This window comes from Carettochelys insculpta, chromosome 16 (genome assembly GCF_033958435.1).
Source record: "Carettochelys insculpta isolate YL-2023 chromosome 16, ASM3395843v1, whole genome shotgun sequence".
NCBI classification, from domain to species: Eukaryota; Metazoa; Chordata; order Testudines; family Carettochelyidae; genus Carettochelys; species Carettochelys insculpta.
Window position 1 is genome coordinate 28,605,148 of NC_134152.1, and position 20,471 is coordinate 28,625,618.

A 20,471-nucleotide genomic window follows, 5' to 3' on the forward strand; every position below is an offset into this window, starting at 1 on the left:
CATTTGTGGACAAAGTACAGAACTGGTGTAGGATGCTGCCCCCTGCAGGCACACTCCACTGTACTTGTGGCCCATGCACAGTGTGCTAGGAGATATTAGGAGTTTATTCACATGTGCCTTGTCTATGGCAGTTAGTGGTTGGCAGTTAGTGGCTCGCAATTATGGCCAGAACAAAAAGCCCCCCCCCCCCCCCCCAAATAAACAAAAGCAAAAAACCCCCAAACAAAAAACCCCTTAACATTCACGGTTTAAGACTTGTTTTCTGATCCTGGAGCACAGAGCCGAGAAGGCTGCAACCTTGCTATTCTTATAACGAACTTTCGGCTGAGCCCTCTGACCCGACCCTCCTCTAAAGCTGATGCCTTGAGGCTTTGCTTTTTGACTCCAAATGGTAACAGAAGAGTCCAGCAATCTGTCACAAGTGACTCCTTGCATTTGCTGTATATCCACAGGATCTTATAGTCTCTTGCTTTTGCATTTGACTGTCCCATGAGACTTAGTGCCAGGCTATTGCCAAAGAGATTTGAAACTATTTAGTGCAAAACCCACCTCCCGCACCCCCTTCCCCCAAAAAACCCAAACAAACAAACACACCACACCCAAACAAGTCTTTTCCTGGAAAAATTTGGCACTAAGTGGGTTGCTGGCTCTTGTGTAATGCGTGCACCCAGTCTCACAAAAGTAGCACCCAGAATGCCATCTGCGAGCGCAGGGGCTTCCCTGATGGAGCAGAAAGGCCAGTCTCACAGCAATGGGCAGGCAGGGTGCATCTGGCTGGTGCTGAAAACCGCCTGCTGCTCCTCAGGAATGCAAAAGCTGTTTATAAAGGGGAAAGAAAAAGCTTATTTAAAAGTCAGAGGAGAGAGGTGAGCCCAGGTCTGACTCCGAACTGACAGGGGGTATTCAGTGGCACAGGAAGGGGGCCTCTGCAGCAGATAACGGCCAAAAGAACTTCTGTAGAAACACTAGGTTCATGGGAGTTTTAAGACTGTACATAAGCATGGCTTTCTGGAGCTATACTGTATAGCTCTGGGCTCAGAGCCCCTGCTTCTCCAGTGCACTGCAGACTGAGCAGCTCTGCTGAATCACCTCACAGTTGAAAAGGTTGGCAATCTTTCTCCATCCAGTTCCTCTGCAGAATGGAGAGGGGAGGGCAGACAGAAGTCAATACATTTGCAAGCATTTCCAGATAGACTGTTGACAAAGCTGGTCCCAAGTAGGTGAATCCCAGACAAAATGGGTAATCTTGCACCGGTGCTTGCATGCTCTCTCTCACCAGGTACAATTAGGTGTAGGCTTAATTTGAAAGGTGGTTCCATTCAGATTGCCAATGCACAGGTACCAGGTTGAAGGGGCGGTCCGTATTGGGGAAGCAGACTTTGTGCTGGATTTGGGACAGGAAAGCAGGGTTGTTCTACACAGATAGCACACAGGAGCAGCGGTTGGCACATGTTAGTCTTACTGTATGTGTTTGTTATGTTTTTAATGCACACTGCCAGAGTCTGGGCGAGGTTGGTTGGTAGCGAGGTATTTGGCTCTCATGCTGGAGGTGTACTGGAGGAAGACAAAAAAAAGACAACAACATGTCAGACTAACTGATGAGAATGCTGTCAGATTATTAGCACCTCCCAACTCACTTGGAGTAATACTTACAGCTAAGCAATGAACCTTGAGCATGGTCCTCTGAGGTTCTGACAAGCAATTTTTCATGGGCCATTAGGCAGACAAGTTTGAGTGACTAAAACTTCTACTACTGAAGGAGGCAGTCTGAAGCCTTAAAGTAATTGGAGATACACATCTCAGAGCTGGAAGGCACCTCAGGAGGTCATCTAGTCCAGTCCCCTGCCCTCTTGGCAGGACCAAGCACCATCCTTGGCATCTGTTTGCCCCAATTCCTAAATGGCCTCCTCAAGGACTGAGCTCACAACCCCAGGTTTAGCAGGCCAATGCTCAAACCATTGAGCTATTGCTATTCCTCCTCCCCAGCCCCTTTAGGGACAGCTCAGTGGTTTGAGCATCAGCCTGCTAACTCCAGGGTTGTCAGCTCAAGCCCTGAGGAGACCATTTAGGGATTGGGGCAAACAGATGCCAAGGACGGTGCTTGATCCTACCAAGAGGTCAGGGGACTGGACTAGATGACCTCCTGAGGTTCCTTCCAGTTCTAGGAGATGTGTATCTCCAATTAATTTAAAGCCTTCATTTAAGGACTAATTCCCCAAGAGGCTACAGAAGTTCAGAATTCTTGGATTCAGTTAAGTTGGGAGCAGAATGTAGGTGCAATGCACATTTTAAAACCCCATCAAACAGGATTTTGGTGGCTATGTAGTCAGAATGCCCCTTCAACCCTGTAGAAGAGGGAGAGGTTGGGGGCAAAATGGTGGAAGAGGTATGGTTCATGTTCTCAGGAGAACAAAGATGATGCCAATAGACCCTATGAATCAAGAATCACTTACAAGATTGTATGTGGCTTTGCCAACCTTAGCTAGGGCCAAAAACAAAGCTAGATCTAGACTGATATCCACTAATATGGATGGCTAGTATCAAATCCTGGCTTTGGGCACATTCCTACAGCTTGGCAGTAATAAGAACTGATTCTGGGGTGCAGGAGGAAATTCATGTGGTTTAAATAAGTTTTCAGATGACAGTGCCAATGGCATTTGATAGTTGAATGATATTAAGTCATCTAAACCATCTTTAGTTTTGCTAAAGCACAGCAATGAAACCTGCAACACCAGGTCTCGTACACAGCAGTAACGACAGAGACTTTGTGCCTCCACAGCACCAAAAATGTTAACTGTTTCCACATGTAATTGCATCACCTTTCACTATGGGGCTAATAGATGCTTTACAGCAGGACGAAGAGGAAACAGAGATTCAGGGGAGTTAATATCTACTCCCCACTTTTACAAAGGGCTGCTAGGAACCTTATTACCTCGTGATAGTGCTAGAAAAAAAAAATCAGTGTTTGTGAACAGCATTGTTAAGTTGCATCACTGAAAGTAACAAGTTCACCTGGTAAAAACAGATGTGTAGTTCTGTACAAATTCAGCCCTGTTCTGATGAACCTTCTCCCGTTTGATGAGACCATGGTGCAGTGTTCTGCACATGCACAGCAGAGACCCGAGCACTGTATATGGCAACAGCATTCTGATATTACTCTAAGGCTGTGTCTACACTACCACCTGCCTTTGAAGGAAGGATGGTAAGTAGGGTGTGGGGAGTTTACTAATGAAGTGCTGCGCTGCATAAGCAGCACTTCATTAAGCAAATTCCCCCCCGTGGCAACTTTGAAGTACCAGCTTGCATCTAGCCAGTACCAAATTTTGAGGAGCAAAGGCACTTCCAAGTTGCCCTGGCAATTCAAAGCACCAGCAGGCGAGCCCTAGCAACACCTGAGCCAGTACTTCAAAGTTTAAAACTTCCAAGTTGCTGTGGGGGTGATTTGCTTAATGAAGTGCTGTGTATGCACGGCAGCACTTCATTAGTAAACTCCCAACGCCCTACTTACCATCCTTCCTTCAGGCGGTAGTGTAGACAAGCCCTAAGTGTCAAGGAACGAATTCATATTACAGAGGAGCTCACCCCCTCTGGGCAGAGATTTTCCTCCTCCCCGGACGTTTTATTATCTTGAAGAGCTGCTGATACTTCATTTGGATATTTCCAGACTCCTCATTTTAAGTGCCTTCCGCAATGAGAAATGTTCAGACGGGGTACATGTGTTCTGTGGTTTAAAACAAAAAGAAAAACACCACACCACCCAGCCCAGTGTGCATGGCCGTGTACAGGGTCCTCTCACTGGCGGCGCCGAGAGAAAGGAAGAAAAAAAAAAAAAAGTCTAGCACAGAGGTCAGCAAGCTTTCTGAGGCAGGGTGCCACAATTTGATTTTTTTGACCTCTACATATGGTCTGAGTGCCAGTGATACTTTTTAAAGTCACTAATAGTCCTACTTACAACAGCTTCATTAATAGAGATGCAGAGCTTTACTGGTTAGGTGGTGGATGGTAGCGTTAACTGGTCTTTTGTTAATCCACAGGCAACCTGGCTTTGAGCAAAATCCCAGCTGCACGGCAGAGGAAGGGTGGGGCTGAGCTCCTGCTTCACGGGCCAATGGGCTGCTGACCCCCTAGTCTAGCCAGTCCTATGAATGAAATTCTACACAGGTGGATAACTATAACTAACTGTCTCACTGCCTTGCAAAATAAAGTTTGAGACTGTGGTGGAAACATACTGAAGATTTGTCTGCAGTAAGCTGAAAGGGGTTGAGATCAAAGTCCTCCTCTGAGGAGCCTATGCAAACCTAGGCAGTATTTCAAGGACAGGAAGGCAGAGCTGGATTCCTTCATGGGCATCAAAACAGAAGTATCTTTTTAAAAGGAGATCTTTTCAGACAGTATCACTCCATCTGCGTTGTGTGGGTGGGAAGCAGAGTGGCAGAAGAGAAGTGGATGACTACAGGAGTTCCATCCTCCAAAAGGTTCCCAGAAGCAGGGCACATTTAGGTAAAGAATCTGTGAACATGTTTTTCACCCCCCCCACCCATTGCTGCAGTACACTGAGAGCACACAGGAAAGAGCTCAGAAAGATGCTAACACCCAAGCAGACACAGAGACTCGGGTGCTACAACAGTGATGTCAAGAAAATTGCCAGAAGGACACAACCCGAAACTGGATTATCTATACAGTGACTAAACTCCTAATTGCATAGAAAGCAACTATTAAGAGTTGCAGTGTGGACAGACAGTTTGGAGAAAACAAAAAAACAAGAGATACTTCACAGCTAAGTCAAAAGTACCACCCCTTAAATAAATGGTTGTTGGCTATTGATTGTCTGTGACACAATCTAAAAGTTTAGGTCATGTAGATGCTTGTATTTAATTTCCTTTAACAAAAAAGGAACTTTCATAGAAGGTTATAAAATCATGTATTGTGGATCCTTCCAGCATTCTGGCTAGGACTCTCGAGGTACTTATACATCTGCATTTATTCTTTTTACAGCCACTTAAGCAATACAAGTTTTAATGTGTATTTTGGTCATTTTATTAGTTACCATTCTGAGCCATCATGAACTTCTCAGTAGATGGATATTTTGATTGTTCTGATGTCTTGTGCGTACATCACTTAACCCCCCGTTAGCAAAAACTGTTATGATACTGGGTACATTCATGTTGTAGCATTTTTGTAGACCAATGTACCCCGCGCCCACCCTAACAAATGTGACTCCCCACTATGTGTGGGGTCGGGGGGGGAGATTGACAAGTTTCCTCAGCACCTATTGAGCTAAGTGAGTGCCTAATAACTAAAACTCTGCAGATATAAAAATTCCTGGCTCTAAAATATTGACACACACTGACTTATTTCACTTTAAGAGACTTTATCTGAACGTAAACCAGGTACATCTTGGGGTCTTTGCAGATATTACAGCTATCACAAACTGCAAGTCTGTGCCGCAGAAACACACTACGCCCATCCAATAGAACCCCTGCTTACCCGTATGTGAGTAAGAGAAATACAGTGCTTACGTAGGGCAGCCTCTTTTCAAAAATACTAAAACCCCATGGCTTATCCTGGTTTTAACAGCCACAAAGTGAAGCTTCTAGGCTTGAAGTCTATTTTTAAAAGCAAGTTTCACCCAAGTATCAAACAACATTAGGTGTAATAAAAATACTGCCTTTTTTCCCCCAGACACAGAGATAGGGTCAGCCAGTGGATCCTGATCCTGCAGAGTGACAATATTTAAAGGGAACTATAGGTTAGAAGCAGGGCTTAAGTCCAATTTTTGAGATCTTGAGGAAAGCAAAAGAACCATTTATTTTTACAAAGCCACATACAGACTCTGGACCTTTTAGCACACACAAAAGATTCTAGGCTGAGACTGCATCAAGGTTCAGTCCAGAGAATATTTTAAGTCCTGATTCAAATCACTGTAAAACAAAGTTTACACTCAACAGCGTTGACAGACCCTTAAACACCGTGTTGCTAAGAACTCCACTCTACTATCTGCAGGAATTGGGAAGCAGGAAAGCACAAAGTGCTGATGCCCAAGGAAGGTCTCTGCAAGAGCGCTATCAGAGTGGAGAAAGCCGGGACATTCTGCTGAGTACTAGCATCATGCATTAATCATTCACAGAGTGCACCAAGGCAAAACTATTTCCCCCCACCCCATAATTCAGTCAGCATTTTAGACATCCCCAAGCACATCACAGAGCAGACAAATGGCAAGTATGCAGACCAAGCAGTGACATGAGAAAATGGTATCCAGTGTGAGATGACAGCAGAGAAGCCCCAGCAGGAATGGCAGATGTGGAGGAGCAGCAGCAGTTTTGTGTGCAAGTATGCCTGGGGACAGGAGGCAAACTGGATAGTGAATCATACCAACCCGATTGGAAGGGAGCCTGCATTCCAAATGGTGCTCATGTTTTGGTTCAGTGGTGATTATAGTTCTCTTTGCACTGATTGCAACGAACTTTATCCCAGGTACAGTGTGCTGCTCTGGGATTTACGTTACCCAACACAGAGCTGAAAGATTCCACAGGCCTCTGGGAACTTGGAGTGGGTGGGGAGGGACACATGACTCAGCAGTTGTGGAAGGGGCAGGATGGAGGGCAGCACCTCAGCGCTACCCAGAGAGCAGACACCCCCCTCCCCCCACCAGTCTTCAGCGCTGCTCCAAGTGCAAGGCCAGGTGCAGCGCTCCAGCAGCAACTTAAAGGGCCCAGGGCTCTGGCTGCTGCTACTGCAGCAGTGGAGGCCAGAGCCCCGGGCCCCTTGAATTGTTGAGCTCTGGGGCAACAGCCCCCATTCCTGTCCCCGGGTCTGCTGGCAAGTGGAGTCTCAGTTCATGACGTACAACTATAAAGACCTGCTGTCAATCAGCCATTTACTCATTCCTACTACAACTAGTTCTGGTTGCTGACCACAAGGGGGAGAGGAGGAATATGGCCTATGCAGCAGACTAGCTGTAATCACGGCATATTAATTAAACTGACAACAAAGCAGTGCTAGGAAACAACTCACTGGCACTCCATCCACAGGGTATGCAGGAAACTGAGGAAATGCTTTTGGCATAAGAATGTATTGAAACAGAAGGTGGCAGAATCAAGAATTTTAGTGCCTGTGTCTGGATACCAGAGGAAAGTCATTTACTTGTAACCCTGAATGCAAGGACAAAATGGAAAGCTGCATATATGAGCTTGCAGTATAGCTGCTGGTTCTAAATAACCAATGTGCAGAAGCAATTTTGTTTGGTTTTAAGATTCTATGGCAGAACTTAAAGTGGGAGAAAAATCTCTTGTTTCTAGCACATGTGATTGTACCAGTGAGCAAAGGAGTACTGATAAGGATTCAAGGGAAGCCAGAGGTGGCAACAGCCAGCCAGTTCTTATTAAGAGACAGCCATTTTAATAGGTATCATTGTTAATAAGTGAATACAAACTTTTTGGTTGGGGAGCGGCTGGGGGTGTGTCTCTCTGGTGCCAGGTGTGGAATTGCTGGATTAAAGCAACAGTGACTTTGGCTCCACCTTGAGGTGTGGCTCTCTGGTTGTCAGAGCTCATACAAAAAACCCTGCCACACTGACTTAAAGGAGCAATATCAATATTTCAGCACAGGACGAGACTGGTTAGCCTCACCTCTTTGCAGGGGGGAATGTGGAGAGGTGTGGGGGGAAAGAAATGTGAAGAAATAAGGTGCTGTCCAGGGGTAAATAGTGCAGGGATGGAGGGGTGGGTGGGAGTGGAGGAGGGGTTGAGTGAGAAGGACCTTATTTCAGTACCTGTTCCATTTGCGGGCGCTGTTACCAGTACCTCCGTGCACTGTCCGAGGGCTTAAACTGCCAGCTCATATGGCTGCTACTGTCCATGGCAGCCAAATACAACTGTGATGATGCAGGAGAGAGAGAGAAAAAGAGAGTGCAGCCTCAACGTGCATGAAAAACACAGTGCAAGCAAGTGATACGCTGCAGAGTGCCAGTGACAGGGAGGGCTCTACCACACTATGGGCATAGCCCTGGGACAAGAAGGAGGAGAACGATGAAAGGAATGACTGGGAGGAATAAAAAGACTAGACAAACAATGCAGTGGGTGATTAGCTCTTCTAGGATCATTGTGCAAATCAAGACACAATCTGTTCCGACAATCAAAGCAGGGCAAGATACCTCAGTCCTGGCCACGCAGTCTCTTTACTCTGCCTGGGTGGCTCCTTTTTGCAGATCTGACACCCCCTCAGACCCTAAACAGGTGAGCAGGAACACTGATTTTTCTTCTTCACACCCACAAGCAGCCTGGACTATTTGATGACTAAACGGTCTCAGCCTCCAACCCCACTTCTGAAATAGACTCAGCTGCTTAACGCAGAGATTCTTATACACACCTCTGCAGGATTCTCTATGCTAGGTGGGAAGTGTAAGGGATCCATTCCCTTCCCCCATCCAAGTGGTCCATGAGCTCCCTCAGACATTTCCTTCTACTATTTGGAAAGTGCATGCTCCTTCAGAAACCTTATTTCCTCCTCTGCTTGAGTGTTGTTCCCATCTCCTTGTGGTCCACGTAGGAAAGCTGGGATAGAATGGAGATTGTATCTCCTACACCTATACATAATATCCCACCTGCACAGCCCTTCTCTCTGGCTGCCCCAAAAGAAATTCCTTTGAAAAGACCCTTACCAGCATCTCTCCTCAGAAACAGCTGGAGGCACCAAGATTTAACTCCACATTCAGGGCCGTTAATGCAACCAGCTACTGAAGAACCAGGGAATCCTTTCCTCATGGTTAGAGCTCCTGCAGAAAGAAGCCTCCTTTTTCCCCCCCCGATGCAGAAGAGCTATAGGGTGGGAAATGCTGCATAGCAAGACCTTGCCTCAGAGGAATAGGATGAACAGGTCTGTGCAGTGTTAAAGGGACAGTGCATTTGCTGTAACAAAGAATTTCAACAGTACAGCAGCAGTTTATGACACTGCACTGAAAGCTGCGGCCAACCTTCCTCCGCAGTCAGACCCATTGTTGAGAAAGGATAACGCCTTCTAAGTTCAAGCACTGAATGCCTGCTTTTTGTTCATTTTAAGCAAGCTGCAAGAAGTCTGGCCAGTCTAGGAGAAATATAAAAATAGGTATTGGCCTTTCTGTTTTGCCAGTTTTGCTCTTCTAAATTTAAAGAACCTTTTGTTGTATGAAGGCACCAGTGAACCAGGCTTATATGGTGTAGGTTTTCATTAAACAACAGACCATCGTTAGTTATAACTAAGTATGATATCCTGCATCCTCAAGAACTGCTAGCAGGCTGGTTAGTTAGTATTCCAATGGACCATGCCTAGAGCTTGTATGGTGGTAATGAGATTTACAGCATCTGGAGAGAGGTGAATACTCATCTAATTTTTCTTCAATGCATAAATAAAAAATCCATATTTTACTCAATAGACTAAAATGGCTCCCAGCTCACTCTGAACTCCTGATTAACCAAGAACCTTCCATGAAAGATTTCTCTCTCTCTGTAGGAAATTAGATACAAAAGTAAAATTTCAAAAAGGTATGAAATGAAAATAAAACACTTCAAAAATACAAACTTCAGCCTATTGTTCTCACAGTGCAAATCGAGAACACCTTCTGCAATACCACTTAATTTACTGGATTTATTTTTCAAACTTGAGAACCAACTCTGCAATCAGTAACTGTGTTTAAGAAAGCGCCACCTCACTGAAGTCATACAAAGTTACTCACAAGCTTAAGTGGTAGCAGGGTGGGCCCAGAGAGCTCTCTCTCTCTCTCTTTTTTTTTTTAAATGTTAAATTTGAGCTTTTTTGTATCTATTAATCCTGGGGAAAATCCTGTAATTGTTGCATTTGGAGCCACAGCAAAATGGCAGAATTCCCCCAGAATTAATATATGCCCCAAGTAGCATACCAGGACTTCTGTTCTCAATGGCAGGTAATACATAGCTTGTCTGTTTTCCCAACATTTATGGGCCAGATCTTCTGCCTTGAGACACACAATTAGCTCCCTCTGAAGCACATGGGAATGGCACGTGCATCTCCCTGAGCAGAACTTGGCCTCAGAGGGAAGCAATAAAGAGACTTACTGAGGGAGGTGGAGACTCCCGGCCAATCAGAGGTGTGTTCTCACAGCGGGGGTTCTGGAAGTTTGCATTCTGGGTCCTAGAAAGGGAAATATCAATAGTGAAAGAGGGACACATGGCACATTCTCCAGCATAGGGACTTTGGAAGTGACAGGATAACCCAAATGCAAGGCATTATTACCTCCCACAGATGCTCTCTGGAAACAATATAATCCCTTGGAATGCTTTTTTCTACATGTCAAACAGATCAATTCCACCCTGATCAATGCAACCCTAACATGCAAAGGCCTGTCCCTTTCAGAATATATGCAATGCTCTACTTAACAACAGTTTAATCAAGACAGACTCCTTGCCAAAAAGTTAACAGTTAGAATTAATGCAGGAGGACAACAACAAGATGAACCAATCCATCACAGACAGGCCTTGAAGACAGACACTCCCAAGGAATGAGTTCTGTAGAAGGGAGGCCGAAACTCAGACTCCCTGCCGCAACTAGACGAATCTAGAAAGCAAAGGATAGTTGACCTCAGCTGCCTTGGGAGGACAGTCTAAATCTGATATCATGTAGATCTCCACTAGATTGCAGGACAAAAACCTGCAGAACCTCCATCATTGGTGATGATGCACATTAAAACCACAAACAAAACCACTTTAAGAATTTGGTAAGCTTAAAGCTGTTATTTCTGAAGAGTTTTTCTTTCTAGGAGAAAGACAAAGAACCTGGAGACACTGTTTCCTCCACTCTATAGGTGATATTCTAAGTAACACAAGGCAACCATATTTTCTTGTGTAGTTATTTCTATTGGAGAACAGAAACACTTGCCACTGTTAGAAATAAAAGATCACTAAGATCAAGTGGTAGTAACAGAACCTTTTATCACCCTGCTTCTCGGGATCATCACATTGCTGTTCATAAGTGTGTTTCCCACTAGTAGTAGTTGGCATCCTTCAGTCTATGTAGACTATGGATCGCGCCCTTCGTAGTTCCATTTGGGATCATCGAATTACGCTGTTAAGCGATGCTGGAGAATTTTTTTTTTTTGGGACCCTAGGCTGCCCAGACGCCAGTGTCCCCCTCTCGGCTTTACTCATATAGTCCAAAGGAGAGGATAACCTCTACGTCTGGTACCAGCTCAGCTGCAGGAGTTGCCGGGTCAATGGCAGAAGTTGGCACAGAACTGCCTTAGGACTCCCCTCCGGATTTTCTGTCAGGGTTTACTCCCTTAGCCTTGATCCTTCTCAGGATAACGCACAAGGCAGTGGGGCACTGCAGTTGTTGCAAAAAAGCTCTCTTTAGCTATGCTGCGCCATGGACATGTCCGACTGAAGTGTAGCAAAGGAGTTTGACTAATGATAGCTGCAACATGACTCTTCTGACTACTCACATGTACTCCGTGACAGGTGCATTGCTGACTGTGTGTGCTGCTGCTGGAATGCTGGTTTCACTTCCATAGCTACTCCCACAGCTATAGAGACTGGGCATATGCACCCTGTACAGGTTATCATGGGTTTGTCTGTTCCCTTGAGCAGCAGATTCTTCCTCCCCATCATCATCTGAGCTCCTGTAGGAAAAAAAAAAGTTGCTTCTAATAGCTTAGAATTATTATGTTAGTGGTGCCTGCAAGAAACCAGAGCACATGGTAATCCCAGTAACCTTCTAATCCTCCTCCACACATCCCCCCTAACAGCCAGTCAGCATGTACCTCAATATGGCAGCATAGATACAGACCACAGCAAGTATCTCCTTCCCAGCCACTAGAGTGACTCAGACCTCCCACAAACACCATCTGGACTTTCTCAGATTGCAACATCTTCCACAGTATCCCAAAATCCTTCCCACAGGACTTGGGAAATGCTGAGTTGCACGATTTGCCCATACCATATAAACCGGAGTATGGACACACTTAAGAACACTTAGCGCTTGTTTAAATGAGGCACTGGCTGCAGAATGAGACTTATTCCAGGTCCCCCTCAGAAAACATACTGACGTTCCACGCTGCTGTGCACATTTGTTTTTGAACCGATTTCCAGAGGTCTTCCTTGTGACATATCAAAAAAATAAGGAGGCTGATTCTACAGTAGTTCCACACCATGAATTCCCAATGAAGACAACGAGAACACCATTCAGAATAGCTAAGGGAAACGTTCTTTTCTACTTCAATGCATAATGTGACAAACTCTGGGAGGTTAAGGCAGCAAAGTTTAATTACTGTAGCATAAGGCATCTTTGCCTAGGCTGCTTCTTCCTAACCTAAAGGACAGAGCCCTGGCAAATTTCATATATCTGATTTTGATGTGTTTGTTTGGACTACTGTTGCCTTGGGGTCATGTCTATAACTATACCTTTGGGATTATTAAAGGCAAGTCTCACCCTATCTTTCAGGGAATGGAGGGATTAATTTTATGAAAAAACAAACTTTATGACCTGAACAAATCACTTTTTCTAAGGAAAACTGTGCATCAAGCTTCATGAAACAATGGCATCTTATTCAACAGGTCTCCCTGTTGTGTGCAACACTTAGATTTGGGGACTTTAACAAATATATTTCTTAAACCCTGCAAATCTCCCTCCTCCCCCACCCACAACTATGAAAGGAACATCTGAATTCTATTCCTTTCTGGACAACAAAATTGCTCCGTAATTGGCACAAATTGGTTTTATTTGTGCCAACCCACTGCAAACAGACTGCAAGAGTTTGCCCTGCAGAACCTTCAACACTAGCAATGATGCACATGAAAAAACACAAGCAACCCACTTTAAAAACTAAGAACCAGATCAAGTTTGCAGTTGGGAGAATTTTTTTTTTAAATAGTTAATATGTGACAAATGAGAAAAATCACTTCTCTGGACACTGCTACACATCAAATTTTCAGGTGGAGGCCAAGAAGGACAATACCCAAAGAAGAAAGACTAGCAAATCTTACTGCATGTCCCACCTTCCAAACTATTCTTCACCTGCTGATCCGATTCCAGAGAAACACCACTACCAGCTGCCTTCTCCTCTAAGCTGTCTGAAACCAACCTACACAGCAATTTTCGTAAGCCAACTTAAATTTATCTCTGGTATTTATTCCCTGCCCTATCCAAAAGGCCTAAATCAGTGAGCAACCTATCAGGGCCAGACAGGACAAACCTCCTGTGAGGTGGTCATGGAATGATAATATCTAGTTCTAATACAGTTCTTTCCTAGAGTCAGTACCATTGTCCTCATTTTACACATGTATTACTCGCAGATTCCGAGCAACACGGTATAACTCACTGTTATGCCACTGGAGTTGGTTTCAGGAGAGTGCATGTTTCTCTGAGGTATAGATGAACACTAAAGATGTGTCTACAGAAACAAGTTATTTTGGAATATAGCCACTATCCCTAAATAGCTTTGCGAGCATTTACACAGCAAAAATTACTATTTTGAAATAAGCAGAAGGCTTATTTCAAGTTCTGTACACCTGATTGTATGAGGAATAATGCCTACTCTGAAATATTTTGGAATGAGTGGTATAGACAGGGAATAGTAGCTATTTTGAAATAGGGGGCCTCCAGCCCTATCAGTGTGAATGCTGTATTTCAGAATAGATGAGCACTATTTTCATATGCAGTGTGTATACAGATGCACTATTTCTAAATAAACTATTCTGGAAAATCTCTTCCAGAATAGCTTAATCTGAAATAACTCTGTATAGACAGCCTCAAACTAAGGCTTGTAAACCTGGACTAAGCAGATGACAGCAACAAAGCTGGTTTATAAATCTGAAGAAGCTGCTACACCAAAAACCACATATGCCTGGAAAGCATATTTTAATTCTTGAATTGTTGTTCTAAATATTTAGAGAAATCATACCACACTGCTAGAGACAAGTTAAGATTTTGTTGATTATATGCTAAAATTTAGGATTGTTTTTAGCAAAGAGTGTGAAAAGGAAAACATACTAGGCAGAAAGGAGCCAAATCTCAAATCCAGACACCACATTTCCCACCAGCTGAACGCTGTATACATTATTTTAACCTTGCCTCTCAGTCAGTTGGGGCTTGCCAATGTGGACTCCTTCAAAGCCTGTACCTCTCCTTTAGCTCTGAAGAGTGGATAGAGATACTCTTGTCATCCCTTGAGTAGGGTGGCTTGGCAATTTTGGGGCCATTGAGATATTGCATCACTGTTTCACAACTATTTAACCTAAAATTCCCATCCCTTCACGATAGTAGACCTTTACTATCTACAGAAGTTCTCGCTCTCAGGAAGACAAGATGCATCTTTGTTTGGATACTATACTGGGTAAGTCAGATTTATGACAGGAAACATTCCATACTGGCTGGTGAATCAAACAACTTAGCAGGAGGACTTCTCCAGCCTCTGATTAGAGGTCGAGCTCTCACACATCATCTTGTCAGCTGCTTTTAGTTCCAGGACCACAAGGTGACAGTAGAGTTCTACTAAAGGACATACAGTGTATGCCTCCCATACTTATCAGTTAGAGAAGCCATCCTGGTGGACTGCAAGATTGTTGTAACCAAGATAAGTCTTTCAGGATGGGGCGATTTTGCTAACAGCCTTTGCTCATGTAGAGTTTGTGGGATGTGCTGACTGAACTGTAGCAGTGCTTTGACTGAATGCAGAGGGAGCACCTAGCTCTCACTGTTACGTGTAATCTGCACCTTGCTTTAGGTGTGTCACTTTCATAATCCTGAACAGAAAAACAAACAAAAAAAAAACAAAAAAAAAAAAACCACCACACATACACACACCCTGCATGGACAGAAACCAGTGGAATCTGACAGCCCTGCACATGGGCAACAGAGAACAATGTTTCTTGGGCCCTAAGCAGAACTCTGGTGGACTGCATATGGCCTGTGGGCTGCCTCCTGCCCACCACTGACCATACCATTAATCTCTAACTCAAGAGACTAAAAATCCCACACTGCATACTTAAATATTCTGTGGTACCAATATACAGAGTTACATAGTGATCAGGTTAGGATTTAAACACTGACCAAAGTTAAGGCTAACAAACCTACCACCCCTTTCGCCTATGTTTTACATGTTGCCCCTCATGCTCCAGGGTAAAGAATTCTATATGCCTTCATTAGGACGCAGCTCTATAACCCAACAGTGTGAGGCACCTAATCCCACCGCATACCTTTTTTGCTGCCAAGTGTGTGGGACACTGCACACAATGGAACTGAACATGAGAGCGGTGACAAAGGAGAAGAGAACCAGGTAAATGAGCCCTTCCACTCCATCATAGCAGAAGCCTGTCAGAGCCTGGACGTAATCCTGAAGGAAGAAATTAAGCAGAGCCTCCTGGCTCACCATGAAAAGGTAACACTGCACATTCTGTATTCGAAAAATCCCATTGCCTACATTCTGATGTTCACAGGTTTAAAACCCCAAACAGCCACTTTTCCTACAACGTACTTCATTTGTTTTCACAGGACTCTACACTTCATTTAAAAGCTAACCCTCTTGTTTTTATTTAAAGTTTGATTTAGGAACATCAAGAAATGTAGGTTGTCGTCAGTCATATGAATAATTAAAAAAAAACCGAAAAGGAACATCTGGACAATTCTGCATGTCCCGTTCACAAACTCAAGATTATTCATGAAATCGATATTACTCAAATATCCACATCTACAGATCTTGCCCCCATTGCCCCACTGCATGGATAGACCTGGACTATCAGTTTAACTACATCTTGACAAAGCCACAGTTGACCCCCCCAACGTGAGGGGATTGCTCCACAGCTATGAAGCAATATACAGAGATACATATTTCCCAATTATCTGCGAAAGTGATCAATCCAACTGATCTACATATACTCCTTTCTCACAATGGATGCTGTGAACCCAGGGAGATATAGCATCATCCTTGACTACGATGAAGGCGTCCCGAGTTCAAATCATACTATAGGCAGCAGTTTATGTACGTCCGATGAGTTCCAGTAAGAACGAAACTGGTCACGTGCTAACATGATTTCATCGGAATCTTATTCTAATAAATATAGAGATATACGAAAGGCATTGGACCAGAGCTGTAATAAGCTGAAGTACATGAATCCTCAGAGTTTCAAATTGTAGAAGCACAAAAATTCCAGTTTTCTACATTAATCTGCCAACTTAAAAAGTCACCCCAAACCAAGATTCTCTGCACTCTTTAGAGCTGGAGCACCAAAGCCAGACAGAAAAATTGTCTACTGTATTTTGACATTCCGGAATGCTTCGTATCCTGACCCTCAAGGAGCTCAGCAATGCGGGGCTCCATATCCACACGTTCAGATAGAACATCTGTCAGCCCCATACACTGATCCTCCTTACTCACCAAATGCAGACTGCGACAGTCTACCAGTGCAGTCAGGTGCTGCAAATTAATTTCGGTGGAGTTTAGAACCTCCTGTATCCGAGTCAGGTACTCCTGTAAGAAACAAGATGCACAGTAGAAGAACAGAGGAGCTTTGAAAGCACTGATTTAGGGTCTCATGCTGTGGGGACATGGCCTTTAATCTGAAAGCACTGCAGGAGTAAGTTTCAACAGGTTTTTACCTTGGAGGTGGGGTACTCTTTGACGGCTGATCTGAGGAGCTCCAACACATCATCCTGCATTTCCACCAGGGCTTTGTGACTTCCTGACAGCTTCTATTCAAAACAAAATGTGAACATGGTCAGTCTTGAGGCAAACCAGGCTGCGTGTAACACAGTAGCTTAGGAACTACCATCACCAAGTACTGAGACATTGACGGGACTGAAAGCCTAGAGTAACTAACAGCACCTCAAAGCTCTAGTGACTCTCCACCTAACCCACTTCTTCAGCTCTAGTAGCACTGGTTTGAATGCTGCTTTTTAAGTCTGTACTTCTTCCCCGGGGTTTTCAGCTATTACTACGACATCTACATAGAAATTCAGCCAAGGTCAGACCAATTGGAAATGAAAAAAGCCATTCCTCTCAAGATCCAGCTACGATCCCAAGCCCCTCCCATAAATAGCAGCTGGATTCTACTGTTAAAAAAAAAAAAAAAAAAAAAAAAAAGAGAACCAAGGAAAGAGTTAATGTTTACCGTGGGGTGTTTTCCATTAGCAATCAGTAAGAGGGACAAGGCAAGCTGACACTCCCCAGCAGCCTGCTAGGCACACAGCCATAAAGCCCAACCAAAAGTGTACTTGATGGCATCATGGCCACATTTTAAGGCTCTCACTATAGCCACACAAAAGTTACCAAAGCCTTTTTTAAAAAAAGAACTGTGTGTAAATTCTACAGAAACACAGGGAGCCAGCAGAGAAGTGCCAGTAACAGGATACAGGTGTAGGAAACAAAAGATGACGTTGCTCAAGGCACAACATAGGAAGGAACGAGCAAGCATTGATATAACTTACCCATATAGAGCTACTTATCCTGAGGGCTGCCCAAAGGGGTTTACACTGATACATATTACACACAGGAATTACTCCTTTCCCCACTGAAGCACAACCACTTCTGGAGCAGAATGCTGCAGTTTAACAGCAAAAAGCTGTTCTACCCAACAGGAAGATGTGAACAGTGTGCCCAAGAGACTGCAGGGAGATTTTAGGCTGGCAGAACATAGTTACTCAAACTGCATTTTATCTGGAACTCCAGGATTACTATGTCTGCCTTTAGGAAAAAGTGACATGTTAGCAATGAGTAAAACTATGGTCCTGACCTCATCTCATCAGAACAGCAGCACCTCTGACAACACTGTGTGCCTGACCTAAGGAGGAGAGCCTCTTACTGCACCTGCAGCTTGTGAAGACAGAAGTGTGTGAGCTGAAATACTCACCTGTTGAAAGGGGTTTGGATATCCACCATTACAGGCCAGGTAATAGCGTAGAGTATCTATCAAGACAAAAGGTGGAAATAAGGCTATATTTATCCTTCCCTAATTTGATCCTTCTTATGCCTGTTGCAACTGAAGATTCAATTCTAAGAGCATTACTAGTGATACACTGTGTAAAAGACAAAATGTGGGCAGAACCACTTTCTTCCCTCTTTGATGGTGTTACAGAGTATGAAAGACAGCTGGAGTAAGGGAAAGCCATTCTAAAAAGCTGACCCTATTGCTTTTCCCCAGTAAACCAAATGGGACTCTCCACCACCAAGCAGCAAATTGAGTGATGAAGACAAAACCACAAATGCTGTACAGAAACAATCAGCCACCATACTCAGTGGCATTCAGGACACTGGGCTGGAGTCTGATATTTGATTTCTCTGATCCTTAGGAGAGACATTACACTAATGTGGAAGGAGAAAGATTGTAAGCACATGGGTGCTTATGTAGTCAGGCAGATGTGTAGCATATTTATACACCAGAGAAAAGGAGACATTTGCAATGTGAATTTACTCTGCCACACTTGAAGGAGCAGGTTTATTTTGTTTTATTTTTAAACAGCAGGAGCAAGAGAGCAATAAAGGGAACCTCTCAGTAAAAGAATCTAACCCTCAACCAAGTGAATTGGTTTTCTGAATCCAACACTGTCTGTCACAGAGGTAAGCAGCAATCCCCTCAAAGTAAACAGCAACCTGGAAAGTGTCCAAGGAAGAAATGGAGGCTGCAGCTGCTGAATGGAAGGCCTCCAGCGTAAATGAGAGACGAACCACAGTCCCCTACCAGTATTTGTTCACTTTTCATTGAAACCCCAACCTTTAACATGCACCATTACCTTCACACCTTTCTCCTTGCTTGCTCAGAAAGGTGCTCTGTAAAAAACAGCCAAGAGTTCACCACGCTTAACTAACATGAGAGCTCCTGCTGCAGTGCAATGTGTTTTCAAGAACTACCCTTATCAGCATGCTTCCTCATAGACCCCCCCAAGTGCTACTGAAACTGGTCCTGTGCCACAAACAGCCATTGACAGTTAGGCCCTGCTAGCTAATCTCATTATGGAGGCCACTGCCACCTGGGAAATACATTTAACTCTATACTCTGCTTACCAAATGCACGGAGATGTAGTCCTGATTATTTAAGGGCACACCTGATGCCCACTTAGACTTTTACAATGGCTTACTAGTTTGAGGGATGGAGAAATCTGAACATTCAAGTTACACATCTTGGACTCTGTTAAACTATCCTTGAAGAAACCACATTTTTGTAAAATGACCATTCATCTTTGCACAAACCCCATTGTGTCAGGCTCCATTTTGAATGCGTGTGTGTAGATTTCAGTTCCTCTCCAGTATCCATTTTGCTGATCTCTTGCCTCTTCCCAGGGTGGGGTGGGGGGAGTCAGTTCAGAAGGGCCATGCACAAAAACAGACATCTCCTTCCCACACACAAAATAATCAGGGAATTTTGCAGACTGATCTTTTTCCTCACTCAGAAGTGATTCTTCAAACTACCACTCACTGTGGGGATCAGAAGGAAGAGATAGGAAAGTCTATGCGAGGAAGCCAACAAGTAAAGGAAACAGGCTGATCCTGTGGCCCTTACCATCAATATTGTATGCACCTTTCATCGCGCCTGTACACACAGTGGGATCAAGTGGTACAACGCAGCTTGTCAGCACTTGCATGCTGGCAATGGAACCTGACAGCTGTTATTTATAATTCATTAGCCTTCTATGGGATTGCTTCCACCAGCTGCTCCATCTCTCCCCACTGAATTGCACTTTGGGACGACTTATCTACAGCTCAGCCAAGCTGTTAAACAGCACTTAGTCAAAACTGGGCAAATAACAGAAGAGTGTGTGCTACCGAACGGATCACACCACAAGTGGACTGTGTGCATACCTTCAATCAGAAGGAACTGATTATTCCAAGCCTACATTAGCAAGCAGGCCTTTCTTGAGCAAGACTTTCATACATGGTCCAGAGTGCCCCAGTTGTGGGGGTGAGGAAAGAAAAAAAACCACCACTACTGTGGCTGCAAGCTGGAACAGCACCGCATTGCACAGAACATTCTCTGCCATGCCCAAGAAGTTTCACTTTGTAAACAAGTCCAACAGCTTCCTGTGAGCATAGCAAAGTTTACTGGCTTCAATTCATGTGGTTAGTAGTGCTCTGCTCAGGAGTGACTCTCTTCCCCATCCACTCCAATCTCTGGAATGCAGTATACTAAACTACTAGCTCTTGCTCAGATAGTAATCCATTAGCACCTATTCATGGATCAGTGCCTTACCCATTGTACGTGAGATTTCTAAGCAGCCAGTCATTTGGATGGCAAGGACTGGAGGAGTAGATATTTTACAGCACTGTGAGGCAGAGCTGCGCTTTGAAGACAAGGGAGAGCCTGATGAGCAGCCAGCTCCCCAGTGTAAGTTTGAGTTCCTGCTCCACATTATGGCACTTGCATATGGTCTCTACAAAAAAAAAAAGGCACCCCACACTAGACAAGGAAAGACAGTTCAGTGCTCCGCTCATGCTACACCCCTTCTCAATCCTCTTCCCCCACAGAAACCCCTTAAGC

General features: G+C 44.3%; 1 protein-coding gene across 1 annotated transcript in view; it reads right to left on the reverse strand.

The window, feature by feature from the left end:
- Nucleotides 1–222: 222 nt before the first annotated feature.
- Nucleotides 223–20,471, reverse strand: part of TTYH3 (tweety family member 3) — a 93,414-nt gene continuing 73,165 nt past the window's right edge. The window contains exons 8-14 of the mRNA XM_075010617.1: nt 17,850–17,905; nt 16,600–16,692; nt 16,379–16,471; nt 15,201–15,337; nt 11,450–11,626; nt 10,068–10,143; nt 223–1,554 (exon numbers count right to left, since the gene is read on the reverse strand). Coding sequence (XP_074866718.1) covers nt 1,483–1,554; nt 10,068–10,143; nt 11,450–11,626; nt 15,201–15,337; nt 16,379–16,471; nt 16,600–16,692; nt 17,850–17,905 — 704 coding nt within the window. The 3' untranslated portion in view covers nt 223–1,482. The remainder of the gene's footprint in view (nt 1,555–10,067; nt 10,144–11,449; nt 11,627–15,200; nt 15,338–16,378; nt 16,472–16,599; nt 16,693–17,849; nt 17,906–20,471) is intronic.